At 37.7% G+C, this 18,428-nt stretch overlaps 1 protein-coding gene across 1 annotated transcript in view; it reads left to right on the top strand.

Annotated features, from left to right (window-relative positions):
• Window positions 1-1,504: 1,504 nt before the first annotated feature.
• Window positions 1,505-18,428, top strand: part of LOC107568640 (methyltransferase-like protein 22) — an 18,692-nt gene continuing 1,768 nt past the window's right edge. The window contains exons 1-8 of the mRNA XM_016254615.1: window positions 1,505-1,632; window positions 5,593-5,853; window positions 5,934-5,974; window positions 6,048-6,192; window positions 11,399-11,470; window positions 15,835-15,888; window positions 16,179-16,259; window positions 17,075-17,177. Of these exons, the coding sequence (XP_016110101.1) occupies window positions 1,527-1,632; window positions 5,593-5,853; window positions 5,934-5,974; window positions 6,048-6,192; window positions 11,399-11,470; window positions 15,835-15,888; window positions 16,179-16,259; window positions 17,075-17,177 (863 nt within the window). The 5' untranslated portion in view covers window positions 1,505-1,526. The remainder of the gene's footprint in view (window positions 1,633-5,592; window positions 5,854-5,933; window positions 5,975-6,047; window positions 6,193-11,398; window positions 11,471-15,834; window positions 15,889-16,178; window positions 16,260-17,074; window positions 17,178-18,428) is intronic.

Here is an 18,428-nt window from a genome sequence, read left to right as displayed (position 1 = left end):
GTCAGATGTAACTAAAAAATTAGCTTTTTTAGCAACAAACACTCAAGATGGGTTTGGTGCACACAGGGATAAAAAGTACCCCATGTGTAAAATGAAATATACTGCTGTATTTTTAATGTTGTGGGCCTATATTTCTGCTGGAGGTACTGGACATCTTGTTTAGATACATGGCATCTTTGATTCTATCAAACACCAACAGATAAATAATCAAAAAGTGACCGACTTAAAAAGTTAGAAATCTTATAATGGGCCATGTTTGGATCTTCCAACCAGACAATAATCCAAAAACAAACCTTAAAAACAACACAAAAATGGGTCACTGGACACAAAACCAAGCTTCTGCTATGGCCATTCCAGTCCTCTGACCTGAACCCTATAGAAAATGAGTGTGGTGAACTGAAGAGGAGAAGCACCATCATGGAGCTGGGAATCTGAAGGGTCTGGAGAGATTCTGGATGAAGGAATGCTCTCTGATCTCTTGTCAGGTGCTTTCTAACCTAATCAGGCATTATAGGAGAAAACTCAGAGCTCTTATTATGCCAAATGGAGGTTTCAAAAAGCATTGAATAAAAGGGTGCTGTTAAGTGTGTCCAATGTGTATTAGAGAAAAACATTTATATCATAATGATATTTCCCCCCATTTAAAATTATTTTTCTCCAATGAAAGGTTAGATTTATGTGCATTTTTAAAATAAAAGATCAAAATGATTAAGAATGCAGATTTATTTTCACAGCCTTTGATCATATTTACCAAGGGTGCCAATAATTCTGACCACGACTGTATGTGCCATGCGCGTTCTACTTTGGAACTGTTTTCAGAGCGGTTTTACACACACGGTCTGCTTTTAATGTAACCCTCAAGCGACTCTCGTAAGCTGCAATATAACCTTTCTTTAAGGTGTCTTAACATATTTTTGCGTTCATATTTTAGTATGATTTAATACTCTTGGCTACACTACAAATACTAAGTAAACTCCTCCTCGTCAGCTACTCGGTAAATATTGGCAGCTCTTTGCCCCAGAGCTGATTAGAAGACTACGAGGTATGAAGATACTGCAGTAGACTAACGTGTGTCAGAGTCTAGTGAGCTGCCTACCTAGACAGTACTGAACTTTCTGAACCAAGGTTGTGACTCCCAGTGAGCTGACTACCAGGTTTATGGGCTGAAGTGCTCTCTGTTTAGCTGCGAGAAAGGTGATAGGGAACGATCAGAAAGAAAGTGGCTTTTTGATTTACAGGGAAGCGCATGGTCACGCCCACTTGAATATATTTCTACTCAAACAAGATTACAATAGCTTTCACTCGAGCCCAAACAAAACCAAGCGTTCAATTCAAGTTGTCTTAAACTTAGCCTATAGAGAAGTTCTGTCTTAGCTTCCCAGTCCTTGTAAAATGCCAAATTGATCATAGTTTCTCTTAAGTGCATGTGGACGTCGTAATGCATTTAAGTAGGATGATGAGATGAATATGAAGGAAAATGCTCTATTGCCCAGAGCTGCGTCCTTGAGTGCCAGGCAGACTTGGCCATGGACCAGGTCACATTTAGAAGTGACACTGTTCTATCTGATGTGCATCTGCTGTTACCAAACGCTTGTCATCTCATGAAGAGACTGAACAGCGTAGGACAGCCAGGTAAGGAGAGCTGGCAGACACCTGCGCGTCTTACTGCGTGTGCTTGGAATGAATACTAACTGCTTACTGCAGGGCTTTTATTCAGCGAGGATGCATTCAATTTGGCATTGTTACTAAAAACATTCTATTTCAAATAAATGCTGATTGTCAGTATTGATAATAAATGTTTCGTGAGCAGCAAATCAGCATATTAAAATAATATTTGAAGGATCACGTGACAATGAAGATATGAGTAATGACTGCTGAAAATTCAGCTTTGCATCACAGGAATAAACATTTTGGCACATTTTGAACATTTCATGCATTCTGTGCACAGGGATATTATATACTGCACTTATGTATGTTAGTATACTATTCTAAACATAACTATTATCTATACATCATGTTTCTTTTCTCTCTCTCAATACGGTGCCTATAAAAAGTATTCATACCCCTTCATTTTTTTCACATTTTGTTATGTTGCTGCCTTATGTTAAACTGCTTTAAATTACTTTTTCCCCCACATCAGTCTACACTCCATACACCATAAAGGCAAAGCAAAAAAACTGGTTTTTAACATCTTTGCAAATTTATTAAAAAAAACAAAAACGTAAATGATTCCATTGCATAAGTACTCATACCCTTATCTGGGACAGCTGAAATTTAGAAGTTAACCTCTGGCAAATTCAATTGAATGGTTATGATTTGGAAAGGCACACACGTCATAAATAAAAGGTCTGACAGTTGATAATGCATATCAGAGCAAAAACCAAGCCCTGAGGTAAAAAAAAAACTGCCTGTAGAGTTCAGAAACAGGTTTGCGTCAAGCCACACATCTGTGGAAGAGTTCAGAATAAAATTCTGCTGCATTGAAGGGTCACAGAAGCATGTAGTGTCTGTTACCCTTAATGGAAGAAGTTTAAAACAACCAGGACTCTTCCTAGAGCTGGCCTCCTGGCCAAACTGAGCAATTGATGGAGAAGGTTACAGTGGTGACCAAGAACCCGATGGTCACTCTAGTTGAGCTCCATGATCATATGTGGAGACAGGAGAAACCTACAGAAGGACAAACATCACTGCAACACTCCACCAATCTGGTCTTTATGTCGGAGTGGCCAGACTCAATCCTCTCCTCAATGAAGACACATGAAAACTCACTTGAAATTTGCAAAACAGCACCTAAAGGACCCTCAGACTCTGAGAAACAAGATTATCTGGCCTGATGAACCTAAATTTCAAGCATCATGTTTGAAGGAAACCATGGCACTGTTCATCACCTGCAGAGTACCATCCCAAAAGTAAAGTGTGCTGGTAGCAGCCTCATGCTGTGGGGCTGTTTTTCAGCGGCAGGGACTGAGAGACTCATCAGAGTAGAAGAAATGCACCAAAATATTGAGATAGCCTTAATGAAAACCCAGCCCAGAGCATTCAGAACCTCAGACTGGTCAGAAGGTTCACCTTCCAACAGGACAATGACCCTAAGCACACAGCAAGAGTGGCTTATAGACAACTCTGGGAATTTCCTTGAGTGGCCCAGCCACAGCCTGGGATTGAACCCAGTCAAATATTTCTGGAGAAACCTGAAAATGTGCATCTGCCCCCATCCAACCTGACAGTGCTTGAGAGGTGAAGAGGTGAGCAGAAAAATTACAGATATTTGCCAAATTCTGGTGTGCAAAGCTTGTCGTATCATACCCAAAATACTTGAGACTGTAAAGGTGCTTCAGCTAAGTACTGGGTTAAGGCTATGAATACTTATGCAATGTGCTTATTTCAGTTTTTTATTTTTAATACATTTACGAAGTTGTGGCATTTTTTTTGCTGTCATTATGGTGTATGGAGTGTAGATTGATGTGGGGGGGGGAAAAATTAATTCAAATCAGTTTAACATAAGGCTGCAACATAACAAAACGTGAAAAAAATTAAGGGGTATGAATACTTTTTATAGGCACTAGTATATATATATTTTTTTCTATTACTTGACACTTATTTTTGGCATGTTTACAAATGGCATAATTTCAAGGCAGTGCTCCGTATTACACATTTGAGAGTTTGTCATTAGCAGCTGTAACCTTTTGTGTCAATAGCCTTGGTCCCTGTCTATTTGGTTTCCATATGTGCTTATAAAATGACTGTCAACCATTCCCTGTATACACAGGTTTGACCTTTAGTAGGCTATTAGCCTGTAAATGACTAGTAGCAGGCAGTCATTGCTGATTTATTTATAATCTGCTATATATATATAAAGTATAGGATTTTTTTATGTGGGCAAATTGAACAAATTGAACAATAAACAGAAATTTCTGCCAATGTTATGGCAAGTTTATTTTTAGTTTTTTTTTCTGCTGTGTTCCGGGTCGATAATGCTCAGGCTCACAGGTCTAAATACAATGCTGGGTGGCCTATTCTGGCCCTTAAACCCCTGATGTGACCATGAGTGCAGTTGCGAAACCTGTGATTCATTATCCTCACCAGAGCAGCTAGGCTCAAATGAAGCTGAAATTATACCGTACACGACCGGTCACTATTCTTAGAAAAACAAAAAGAGCCAGATTTTGAATGCCTTAGATGAGGTGACCTTTACAACGCTAGACTGGAGCTGACACTGTAAAACTTAGCCTTACGGTTCTGCTCTTGAATAATAAGATGCATGCTGTGCGGACTCCATCAGCCAGAAATCACAATTTTAAACTTTTGACAAAGTTCTATGCCCATTCTTTCTCTATCGGTGTAACTTTAAACATAGTCCATTAGTAATTCAAATAATCCAGGCTGATTTTTAAGCTTGACTCTCTCCATTTTGAACTCATTGATCCAAGCCCTGTAGACCCCATTTCAGTATTTTTATACCTCTTTTATCTGTCCATGTTTTTATCATCATATCCCATTCAAATCTCTGATGTCCCAAATACCAATAGAGTATATTTTAAATGCAGTATTCTTTAATTTAGTGTTGTACAACTGTAAGGTATCAAGCCCAAAAATGAGTTGAGTCTATTCTGGCTGTGAACAGCAGGGAGAAACCAGTGAGATGTTTTATTTATTTAATTTTTTTTTAATTCTTTATATTTTAGGACGTATTAAATTGATCAAATGTGTTAGTAAAAATATTTATGATTTAGTAATTAAAGATTTCTATTTTAAATAAATTTAACTTTGTGTTTCTCAAAGAATCCTGAGAAAAAGTATCACGGTTTCCACAAAAATATTAAGCAGCACAACTGTTTTCAACATGAATAGTAATAAGAAATGTTTCTTGAGCACCAAGAAATATTAGATCAGCATATTAGAACATTTTCTGAAGGATCATGTGACATTGAATTCTGGAATAATGACTGCTTTGCCATCACAGGAATAAATTACATGTAAATGAATATTAAAATATAAAGCAGTTCTTTTAAATTGTACTAATATTTCACAATATTACTGTTTTTACTTTATTTTGGATCAAATAAATGCAGCCTTGTATTTAAAAAAAATCTTACTGACCCCAAACATTTGAATGGTAGTGTATATTCAAAATAAACCTTGTTTCTAAGGGCCAAAAGGATGTCAGTTGCAAGAAATCTTGGCTAACATAATAAATGGACCTCAGGGGAAAAACAGCTAAAAAGTATAATTTACAGTAGTCTCTTAGGAAAAAAATGTTTAATCAATACCTTTTGTCTTTTTTATCACTACTGCAAAGAAATCCATCTAAATGATGTAAAGACTCTTTTCTTAGAGTCTTAATCAATGTTCCTGTCAAAGGCAGACTCATGCATGGTCATTACTAATAAAGAAAAGAGAGAAATCACATATCTGCTCAGTGCTAAAGAGCCACTCTCATTCTGTCTGTCACAGCCATTACTTCATCATAGTTGACTCAACATCTTAATGTCTGCTGCAGCGGAGGCTGCTGTGACCATTGTAAGCCAGTTCTATCAGTCAGTTCACATCTTTGTATATTATCTGAAAATGGATTTGCATCTGTATGTCCAGTCTTCACTTCAAAGTTCAGGATTCTGCAGGATTGCGATGGAAAGGACTCAAGCGGTGAGTCGCCTGTCCGTGAGAGCACTGATGCATCGAATGTTCCTCGGGATGAAGATGGGGACCTGGATGTGGTCAGGAGGCCCAGATGCTCCAGCTGTAACAGGGATGCAGTATGTCCCATTATTCTAAGTCAATCCGCAGCAACGCTGACTGACGAGGAGGACGATTCTGAGGAGGAGGATGGTGCCCGTGACGTCATTAAGATTGGTGAGGGCTGCATTAGAGATGTATGTGAATTAATGGATTTGTTCTGTCACATTGTATGATTTTAAATGTGTTTTAAACAGAGCATACTATGGCGACACCTCTGGAGGATGTAGGGAAACAGGTGAGGACAGGGACGAAGGGTGATATGCAGTACATTTACTATAAGTTCTATAAGTTGTCGTTTGTCATTGCAGATCTGGCGTGGTGCTTTCCTATTGGCTGATTTCATCCTGGCACAAGCAAGCATGTTCAAAGGCGCCACTGTCCTTGAGCTTGGAGCTGGAACAGGACTGACCAGTATTGTCATGGCAAAGGTGGCCAAGACGGTGTACTGCACAGGTGGTGATGTGATTGAGTTTTTATTATTATTATTATTAGATTTAGTCATTTAAAGTAAAATGTGCCTTTGAAACTTTTTAAAACAAGCAAAAATAGAGAATGATACATCAGAGAAAGTCCATGGTGATGATCAGTTTTGTGCTAGTTACTAAGAAATAGTAACTAGTTACAGTTACTAGTTACTTCATTCAAAAAGTAACTCAATTACTTTGTTGATTACTTACACCAAAAAGTAATGCATTACTGTTAAAAGTAACTTTTTAGTTACTTTTTTAAAGAACGTTCTTTAATGTTAATAAACATTCAAAAGTTTGGATTAAACTAATCAGTTCCCTTTCAGTCGGTCACTCTCGACGTCACGTCGGATGACCGACGAATTTGGATCTCGATTAGAGAGACCAATCTACTTCGAGTGTAAACTAAACGAGCCAATTCACATTGGAATGCGATTATTGCATCCAGCTGCCGCTGATCACAGCATGAGTATAAGTAGGCTGCAGATGCAGCGCATATTCAGCTTTTCGCTTCGGAGCCGAGCGATCACATCGTTCCTGTAGCATTTGGACCAATCAGACACACAACTTTTTGTTATATTTAACAAATAATATCGAACTCCCCATCACCTAACCAAATGGCCAATTACGAGGGTCTATGGACCCTTCCCCCGAAATGCACCTAACACCTCAGAAAAGCAGAACAGGCCTCTGGTTCCATGGTAACCAATGCTGATATCACTGGTTTTATGGCCTAAAAGGAATGCAGGAGATAAACTCCCTCATTTTCCTCATAAGAAAGGCACAAATGCACAGGAGAAACTGACTTTTCTACTAATTAATTCATAGGAAAACCTTCTTTGAATGAACAACCATTTTCTTCAGGCCATTGTGTATATTATTGCTGTGTTGTATTTAATCTGTTGTATTATAGACTATTTTTATTCATGCTTACGATAAACCACTCATTCATATAAGTAACTCTACCATGTCTAGTATCTATGAATTCGTCTTCGGATGATCTAACTGAGAGTGCATATTACATGCTGATACCTCTGCAACATATGGATGTTCTAAGAATCATTACTAATTTCTGCATCAACACCCAAGTGAATTACATATGCAAAATACCATGCTTACAGACAAAGACTCATAAAAATCCTCAGTAAAGCACGCTCTTCCTGGGGCATATGGCAGCTACGGCGGCAGTCACGCCGCTAGGGCTGCTCCATATGAGACCGCTGCAGCACTGGCCCTAGGTGGGCGTGGCAACGTGGCACTTTCCCGGGTCCAAGTTACACTGGCCTGCCGCCAAACCTTTACCCCGTGGTCAGACCTTGCGTTCCTCCGGGCAGGAGTGCCCCTAGAGCAGGTCTCCAGGCATGCTGTGGTTTGCACGGATGCCTCAACCACTGGCTGGGGGGCCACGTACAACGGGCTTGCAGTGTCAGGGGTTTGGACGGGGCCCCAACTACACTGGCACATCAACTGCCTCGAGTTGCTGTCAGTGCACCTTGCCCTGAGCCATCTCAAAGGGCTCTTACGAGGCAAGCATGTACTAGTCCGCACGGACAACACAGTGACCGTTGCGTACATCAACCAACAAGGTGGTCTCCGCTCCCGTCGCTTGTCGCGACTCGCCCGCCACCTCCTCCTCTGGAGTCAGAAGCATCTGAGGTCGCTTCGTGCTGTTCACATTCCTGGGCTGCTCAACTGGGCAGCTGACGAGCTGTCCCGAGCTGCGCTCCCGGGAGAATGGCGACTCCATCCCCAGACGGTCCAGCTGGTTTGGAGACGTTTCGGAGCTGCTCAGGTAGACCTGTTTGCCTCTCCAGAAACCTCTCACTGCCAGTTGTTCTTCTCCCTGGCCGAGGGAACACTCGGCACGGACGCACTGGCACACAGCTGGCCGCGGGGCCTTCGCAAGTATGCGTTTCCCCCAGTGAGCCTTCTTGCACAGTTGCTGTGCAAGGTCAGGGAGGACGAGGAACAGGTCCTGTTGGTGGCACCCTATTGGCTTACCCGGACTTGGTTCCCGGAACTAATGCTCCTCGCGACAGCCCCTCCTTGGCCGATTCCTCTGAGGAAGGATTTACTGACTCAGAGACAGGGCACCCTTTGGCACCCGCGTCCAGACCTCCGGAAACTTCATGTCTGGTCCCTGGACGGGACGCGGAGGTTCTGAGTGACCTACCTCAAGAGGTAGTTGACACCGACAGGCCGGCCTGGGACACGGGGGCGTTCAAGGATCGTGTCTTGTCCGTCTCGTGCATGTCAACCAGTCAAAGCCAGAATGGCGCTCCCGGACCACCATAGTGGACATCTCACGACCCAGAGACTGCGCCGTAACCTTCGTCACTCGTGGCGCAAGGTCCGCCGTGGTGCGGCGTTCTCTGCGAACTTCCGGGTCGTGACCACCCTCGTGCAAGTCCCTCAGTGCCTTGGCCTGGTGCACTTGCAATCACGATATGCGCTGCATCTGCTGCCTACTTATACTCACGCTGTGATCAGCAGCAGCTGGATGCAATAATCGCATGCCAATGTGCATTGGCTCGTTTAGTTTACACTCGAAGTAGATTGGTCCCTCTAAGCGAGATCCCAATTCGTCGGTCCTCCGACGTGACGTCGAGAGTGACCGACCGAAAGGGAACCGAGACGTTTTTTTTAATTCATTTTATTTATAATGTAACAAAATATTTATATTTTAAGTAAATGCTGTTCTAATATGATGTAGTAATAATAATAATGATATATTATTAATGTTTCTTGTAACATTAAATCAGCTTTGCCATCACATATTTATAATACATTTTAAAATATATTCAAATAGAAAATAGAAAATTACTGTTTTTATGGTATTTTTGATCAAATAAATGCAGCCTTGGTGGGCATAAGAGACTTTTGAATGGTAGTGCATTTATTGTGATATATTACAAAATTAATTGTTAGATGCATGCTATATATATAAATAACTAAATTAATTGCGTATTATTTATTTTTCCCCAGAATTACATAAATGTAAATGGTCAACACATTAACCTGTAGAGGTATAAACAAATATTTTGTCAAATATTTTTGCTTGCATATCCAAAACATCTGAAAAATCCACCTGTGTCAAAGGATGTTTTAGTAGGCTTTTGGAAGTGGTGTGGATTCAGTGATTACTATGGGCTTTTTTCTTTGTCTTGATGATTGCTGCCATTTGAACCATTTACTTTTTTCTATAAGTGTCTGTAATATAGCCAGGTTTCTTTGGAAGGAAGGTCTTTTATTAGAGCTCTGTCTTTCGGCATGACTGGATTGATGTTCTCTGACCAATGGAAGTAGATAGAGCTGTCATTTTAAAGAGAGAGAAAAGAGCTTGGAAAGGCAGTAAAAGACAGCATTATCTTCAAAGCACCTCTTCGCAACGGTCCAAATATACACAGGCTTGTAGATATTACACCCAGATGTTATTCACAGGAGACTTTTGTTGTGTGCAGTATTATTGTGTTATTTCATAAATTGATGTTTGTGTCTGTGTCGGTGTATGTTAGCATTGTATGGACAAAAGCTGTTTCTGGAGTGTTTGAGAGAGAGAAACATTGATTTGTAACTTCAGCGTCGAGTAGACTGGAAAGGCTTGTGGTTTGATTGCTTTGTGCGGATGGTGTCACAGTATTTATTAACACACTCCCTCCTGTGAGATTTGTGCTGGACCTTTTATTATTTCACTCTGCCCCATACAGAGAATTACAACAGATTATTGTGGCTTGGTAAAGAGCTAGAAGGAGCTTTAAGGGCACTACTAGATTACCTCTTCGCTTGTAGATATTACACCCAGATGTTATTCACAGGAGACTTTTGTTGTGTGCAGTATTATTGTGTTATTTCATAAATTGATGTTTGTGTCTGTGTCGGTGTATGTTAGCATTGTATGGACAAAAGCTGTTTCTGGAGTGTTTGAGAGAGAGAAACATTGATTTGTAACTTCAGCGTCGAGTAGACTGGAAAGGCTTGTGGTTTGATTGCTTTGTGCGGATGGTGTCACAGTATTTATTAACACACTCCCTCCTGTGAGATTTGTGCTGGACCTTTTATTATTTCACTCTGCCCCATACAGAGAATTACAACAGATTATTGTGGCTTGGTAAAGAGCTAGAAGGAGCTTTAAGGGCACTACTAGATTATGATTTAAAACTAATTTGATAAATATTTATACAGTACGTTTCAGAAAGAAATGTTCATGCAAATCAGGCATGAACTGGATTCAAATATGCACCAAAATATGCACTGGATTTATATGTACCAATATAAAAATTCTATCCAATACCAGTTAGCTGATCATTATTTCTATGTAATGCTATAATGTCTGTAAATACAACACTGAAAACTGAAATATTGTATGTGAATCCTATTTTAATTTGCATTATAACATTATAAATGTACAGTATGTAACATGGATACTCATTTTTTAGATTTGTTAAAGATACTGTAAAGAGATCTACCTGTTTTTAATTATTATTTACATTAATACATTAATTAAGACATTAACGTCTAATGTTTTTCCCCCTAATTAAAAAGAAAGAAAATTAAACTTTTTAAATTAACTAAGTGACAATTAGATGGCAATCTACACGTAAAAATAGCTCAAAAGAGCATGCACAATTAAAATAGAAAAAACTCTAATATTGGGTCATAACTGTTATGCTAACCTGTACTGTGCATCCCTATTGGGATATATAAATTGAAAATTAAGTGTTGTACATAACTTGTTTACTCTTACAAGGTATTTTCAGAAAAGATGATAAGTAGAATTCCCAAAAGCAAGTCTTTGTAAAGTACGTAGGGTCTTATTGAAGTTTGGGACCCTGCCTTTTTTTTTTTTTTGAAAATGGTGGGTCAGGTTGCCCATGTCTGCACATTATCCAACTTTATCAAACCTGATTTAGTCTGTTTAATTTTACACCAATAATACTTGAACACATTAACATATCAGTGTTATGTAACTCTTACATAATAAGACACTAATTTGTTTTCAGTCTCATTCAGTATAATAGTGTCATCTCTTTCTTTTTAGCAGGCTTTTAACCTACACAGGTGTGTGAATTAGTCACAGTACATTACAAAACATTTCAGCTTTGTGATTGGCTTCAGAAGATAAAGAGCTTGTTTTGGATGAAGGTTTTTTTCATCGTTAGCTCACTAAATGAAAACATCTTTGTGGTTTGCAGATGTTGGTGACGACCTTCTGAGCATGTGTCACAGAAATGTGACTCTGAACAAGCAGCACTTTGAACCCCAAGGTAAACATTAACACCATATCAGGATGTTAAGCAGCACTCACTCATTAATGACAGCTTTTAGGCCCCTTTTCATGCTGATAATGTGTCATAAAGAAGAAGTAGCAGAGTGCCTATGTGTGTTCTCCTCCATTTTGTGCCACCGTAATTGTGTATACAAGCCAGGTCTTCCGTGAAATACAGTTTGAATTTACCATAGCAGGACTGAAAAAAGCTTGTGAAATAATGGTTCCTATAAAAATATTTTTCCTCAGTTCATATCATAACTGATTTATGTACTTGATCAGGGCTACGTCCGAAGTGTTTGTCTGAATGTTCTCCGTAATATCTGGTGATAAGTTGAAACTAGACTTTCACATTTTCTAAACAAATCGAGGGTGGTGCTTGAGCTTGCAAAAGTCACCACTGAGGTGTTGCTAAGTGGTTACTGAGGCGTTCTAATGGCGCTTTTCCACAGCGTGGTTCAACTCGGCCAGTGGTGTAGTGGTGCCTGGAGAAGTGGGTATACTCTTAATTTATGTCCCCATTTTTTTAAGCGGCCCAGCAAAGGATGACCGGCCTGTGTTATAAACAGTGACGTAAGACTAGTCTAGCATATTTAGTTCACCCCAAAATGGGCCAGTACACTCTAAAAAATGCTGGGTTGTTTCAACCCAATTTTGGGTCAAATATGGACTAACCCAACTGTTAGGTTAAAAAGTTAATTTAAAAATGTAACCAAAATTTAACCCAACAGTTGGGTTAGTCCATATTTGACCCAAAATTGGGTTGAAACAACCCAGCATTTTTAGTGTGTAGTATTTGCACATTTTCACTTACTGTAACTTCTGCTACTTTACTTCACGGAGTAAGGATCATTATGAAATTAATATTAGCCACAAAAGAGGTGCAGATTTTGCAATAAATAATTAAAATGTAAAAATGGCATAGACTGCAACAATTAACATTTTGTCAGAACCTCTAGTAGACAAGCTATTTTGTTTAGTTATCTGTAGGAGGATCATGATCTCTTATTTGATACCAAAAAAAAATAAAAATAAAAATTGTAATCAATTTATCCAGAATTGTGCAGCCTACTCCTATGTTTGACTGACTGTTTCTCCCATGGCATACAGTGACGGGCAAATAGTAACCCCTACTTTCCCCATACCTTTTTACAATTGATATATATAGCCTACTATATAGTGCAAAAAAATTATAAAAGAAAATAAAATAAAAAAATAAATAGTTTTTAATACAATTAAGCTCTAGTCAGGCTGCAATATCAAACAGGACCACAAGGAGACGCCCAGCAAAGGATGACCGGCCTGTGTTATAAACAGTGACGTAAGACTAGTCTAGCATATTTAGTTCACCCCAAAATGGGCCAGTACACTCTAAAAAATGCTGGGTTGTTTCAACCCAATTTTGGGTCAAATATGGACTAACCCAACTGTTAGGTTAAAAAGTTAATTTAAAAATGTAACCAAAATTTAACCCAACAGTTGGGTTAGTCCATATTTGACCCAAAATTGGGTTGAAACAACCCAGCATTTTTAGTGTGTAGTATTTGCACATTTTCACTTACTGTAACTTCTGCTACTTTACTTCACGGAGTAAGGATCATTATGAAATTAATATTAGCCACAAAAGAGGTGCAGATTTTGCAATAAATAATTAAAATGTAAAAATGGCATAGACTGCAACAATTAACATTTTGTCAGAACCTCTAGTAGACAAGCTATTTTGTTTAGTTATCTGTAGGAGGATCATGATCTCTTATTTGATACCAAAAAAAAATAAAAATAAAAATTGTAATCAATTTATCCAGAATTGTGCAGCCTACTCCTATGTTTGACTGACTGTTTCTCCCATGGCATACAGTGACGGGCAAATAGTAACCCCTACTTTCCCCATACCTTTTTACAATTGATATATATAGCCTACTATATAGTGCAAAAAAAAATGAGTTTAGAGCATTTTAATTCAATTAAGCACTAGTCAAGCTGCAATATCAAACAGGACCACAAGGAGACACCAAAAGATCACTAAACCTACTGCCTTGACCTGACTGTACAGGCTTCTATACGGATCCATTCAGAATCTAAAAAAACACCTTCAGGCTTCAGCAGCGTCCATTATAAAACACTCGTGCTTTTAAGCCAAATACACGCTGAAAATTATAATTCTGGAGGTGATTCTAAACCATCTCTAATGAAATCGGTCGGGTTTTCTCTGTAGCTGTTTTGAACTTAGGCTACTGTTTGAAGGCGTTCGTTTACTAGATCCTTGAACTGAAAAGTTTACCGGTTTAAAAAAAAAATCTGATTGCAAAAACTTGCTTCTTTTCATTTTTAAGGTATTGTTTTCGTTATAATGTACAGATTCAAATTAGGAGTCAATAATAAATAAATATTAAATATTATTTTATCACTCTGCGTGCCTCCCTGACATGCACACAGGCCCAGACCGACTCCGCTTGCATTCACGTGATTTGTCGAGATGAGAGGCGGGCGCAATCATCAATCAAATTCAAAGCCGGCGCATTCTGACCGCATTACTGTCTTTACTGGGTATGTTTAGGTAATATTTGCATTTATTTACATTCAAATCTTGGACGAGATCCTCCTTCCCCACTGTAACATATATGAAATAACCCCATAATGTAACATACATAAATTGTGCAGTAGCAGATCAATACAGGTGGAGCTGGGGAAGGTGGAGGGTTTCTGAAGTGCACTGTAACTGCTACAGCAAGCACTAGCCAAGTATTTAAATGTTGAGCAGCTGCTCATTGGCTGCTGATACAAAAAGAACCAATCAGCTACTATAATGATAATGATGTGATTATATTTCATGACAGAACTTTGCATTTGTTTAACTAAACCGAAACACTGACTGTACTGACTTGAACTAAATAAGTCTTGTATAGAAGTCTTGTTAGAGCTGCCTCACAGCAGAATTTGGATTTGATGAAATGTGCATGTTATTTTGCTGTTTATTACTGTGAAGCTGTTTTGAGACTGAATCTGTATTGTACAAAGCTCTATAAAAACCAAGGTGACTTGACTTGATTGAACTTTTATTAGTCTTATTAGCAGCCCTCAAATGTGTAATCTTAAACTGTGTTGAAAAGCCATGAATTTCAGTTATGGTTGATGTTTTAAAGTTTTTTTTATTATTTAAATAAATTAAATTTCCATTGAAATGCAATACATTAATAACAATGAAATAAGTGCATTCAAATATGTAAATATTTAATATTCAGGAACAGTGTCAAAAGAGGCAAAAAATATTAATCCAGCTAACTGTACATGTTAAATTTTTTATATATATGTTTTTGTGTGTGTGTGTGTTTAAACCTGCTATGCACAAGTGACACTGGGCAACATAAACTGCAAAGCTGGCCATTTAAATTGCGGAGTGTCTATTTACACTAAGTGCAAATAGTAGGTCCCCTTTTTTGGCTATTTACACTAACTCTGCCCACCAACATGTGATTGGGGTAGTCAACACTACAAAAGACGGCTATCAAATGTAAGGTCCAGTGGCGTAGATGGTATAGCACGTACCGTAGTGTTTTTGACGTGATCGACCCGGATTCGAACCCGCCTTTTGCCAAACTTTTTCCCCCTCCCTTTTAAAATCTCATATCACATCGGAAAGGCATGTATTTTCAATAAAAATAAAGGAAATAATCAAAAAAAGTTGAAAATAAAGTATGGGGTAGGGTTATGTTAGGTGTAGGGAGGGCTTTATTGTCCCAATAAGGTGGCATCCATTTAATAATTTGAATGAAAATTCTAAATGATACTCAATGCATTATTGCATACTGTTTTATAATGTACTACAATATTGAGGTGCAGATAATTGCCACTATTTGCATTAAGTAGTATAAATAGCAGGAAATCCTGCTATTTTAATAGTGTAAATTAAATCTATAGCTATTTGCACTTAGTGTAAATAGCATATCACTAAAAATACTGCTATTTTCACTTAGTGTTAATAGAATCCATCGCTATTTGCACATAGTGTAAATAGCATCCATCGCTAAGAAAATATGCTATTATCACTTAGTGCAAATAGCCGCTGCCTTTAAATTTATTTCATGCTGAACAACCATATAAGCTCATTTATTCACATAATGTTCTCAGTCTCAAAAATATAAGCAAGTCTAAATGTCAACTTCATCATATGTCGAAAGGATAAAGTCGTTCAGGTTAAACGTAAGCTCACCGATGTCATCCAATCAGTTTACCATTTTATTCAACCGATTGCTCATGGTAGGAGGCTTCCATAATACGTTTTGTAATGGATTTCATACAAATAGGAAATTTGATGTTATTTTTCTTTCCTTCATCTTGATTTCACTTCTATACATCCAACAGAGAGCGAAATAAGGGTGCGGCAGCTGAACTGGATGGCAGATGATTTCTGCACAGGTAAGAATTCAAGGAGAATCAGGTGTGAAATGCTAATTGGTGTGGTTTAGAGCCAGACCTGAGATCGTAATATGGCCAGTTCTACCTATTAGAGCTGTGCAGTCTCCTCACCTCCTGTTGAATCCATTTGTAGGAGGGAAGTAGAGTCTATCTGAGGGCAGTTGACACAGTATAATGCACAGGGCTTCCTCACACTCATAATACCAGTGATGAAGACTTGTGAAATAGGCCTTATGAAAGTCAACATGTGGTTGTCATCTCATTTGCCCTCATATTTTAACTCTCCCCAGATGCTGATTTGGACTTCTGCTGGACTGACGCAGAAATAGCGGACTTACATGATAATACCACTTTTGTGATCGCGGCAGATGGTAAATTTGCAGAGAGTGCTTTCCGTAATTATACAATGAATTCATTGCCTTAAAAACTGCCACAGACTGGAGAGACTAGCCATTTTATTCAACCGATTGCTCATGGTAGGAGGCTTCCATAATACGTTTTGTAATGGATTTCATACAAATAGGAAATTTGATGTTATTTTTCTTTCCTATCTTGATTTCACTTCTATACATCCAACAGAGAGCGAAATAAGGGAGCGGCAGCTGAACTGGATGGCAGATGATTTCTGCACAGGTAAGAATTCAAGGAGAATCAGGTGTGAAATGCTAATTGGTGTGGTTTAGAGCCAGACCTGAGATCGTAATCGCCAGTTCTACCTATTAGAGCTGTGCAGTCTCCTCACCTCCTGTTGAATCCATTTGTAGGAGGGAAGTAGAGTCTATCTGAGGGCAGTTGACACAGTATAATGCACAGGGCTTCCTCACACTCATAATACCAGTGATGAAGACTTGTGAAATAGGCCTTATGAAAGTCAACGTGTGGTTGTCATCTCATTTGCCCTCATATTTTAACTCTCCCCAGATGCTGATTTGGACTTCTGCTGGACTGACGCAGAAAAAGCGGACTTACATGATAATACCACTTTTGTGATCGCGGCAGATGGTAAATTTGCAGAGAGTGCTTTCCGTAATTATACAATGAATTCATTGCCTTAAAAACTGCCACAGACTGGAGAGACTATTAACATAATGAATGCATAGATGAAGGCGCTCACAGTGAGCATGATGCAAGCCTGAATTATATTAATTTGTTATTTGTTAAGGATGTTTTTGTACTTCCCCTTCAGTGTGTTATGATGACGATCTTACAGATGCTCTGTTCAGAACATTATACAGACTTGCGAGCAACATGCGGCACCCAAGCACAACCTACATCTCCATAGAAAAGAGGTTAGAACGGCCTATTACCAGCCTCACAAAGACATTCAGATCACAGTCACATATCCTTGGAGCTTATTTTTCAACATTCACGTTCATCATTGTAACTGTTGGCAGTAATAGATTAAATTTAAATAATAAAGTAATAAATTAAATTAAAATCTAAAATATTAGTACATAATAAGTAAGTTCGTATATATTATGAAAGACATCAAATGCATTCAAATAGTTGCTAATATATATGTTGCTTGAAAAAAATATTTAATAAATTAAATATAAATAAAATAATTAGTGTGCATTAGACAAAACAACCACTATAATGAAATATTAGCTTCTGTATATTTTGTTTGATTTTTTTAAATAAAATTTTAATTAGTACGTAATAAAGTAAATTAAATAAGTTTGTATATGTGACCCTGAACCACAAAACCAGTCAATTTTCCAAACTTGAGATTTGTACATCGTCTGAAAGCTGAATAAATAAGCTTTCCATTGATGTATGGTTTGTTAGGATAGGACAATATTTGGCAGAGATACAACTATTTGAAAATCTGGAATCTGAAGGTGCAAAAAAATCTACATATTGAGAAAATCGCCTTTAAAGTTGTCCAAATGAAGTTCTTAGCAATGCATATTACTAATCATAAATTAAGTTTTAATATATTTAGAGTAGGAAATTTACAACATATCTTTATGAAACATTACCTTTACTTAATGTCCTAATGATTTTAGGCATAAAAAAATAGATAATTTTAAACCTATACAATGTATTTTTGGCTATTGCTATAAATATATCCGTGCTAATTAAGACTGGTTTTGTGGTCTCATATATTAGGAAGAAAATCAAAAGCAATTAAATAGTAGCTATTATATATTTTGCTTGAAAAAAATAATAAATGAAATTTAAATACAATAATTAGTACATATATAATAAATTAAATAATTAGTGTACATTAGAAAAACCAACCACAATAATAAAATCTTAGCTATTGTATAATTTGTTGGATTTTTAAAAAATTGCATTTTAATTAGTACATAAAATAAAGATTGTATATATTAGGAAAAAATGTCTATTGTAATATAATCAAATATCACCTTTTATATATTTTGCTTGAAAAAATATTAAAGAAATTAAATTTAAATTAAACGAGTGTGTGTATATATATATATATATATATATATATATATATATATATATATATAAAAATAATATAAAGATACGCTAGAAAAATACACACACTGTTATAAAAAGAGAGCTATTAT

The sequence above is a fragment of the Sinocyclocheilus grahami genome, unplaced genomic scaffold (genome assembly GCF_001515645.1).
Source record: "Sinocyclocheilus grahami isolate Dianchi unplaced genomic scaffold, SAMN03320097.WGS_v1.1 scaffold27.1, whole genome shotgun sequence".
NCBI classification, from domain to species: domain Eukaryota; kingdom Metazoa; phylum Chordata; class Actinopteri; order Cypriniformes; family Cyprinidae; genus Sinocyclocheilus; species Sinocyclocheilus grahami.
This window is presented reverse-complemented; position numbering and strand designations above follow the sequence as displayed.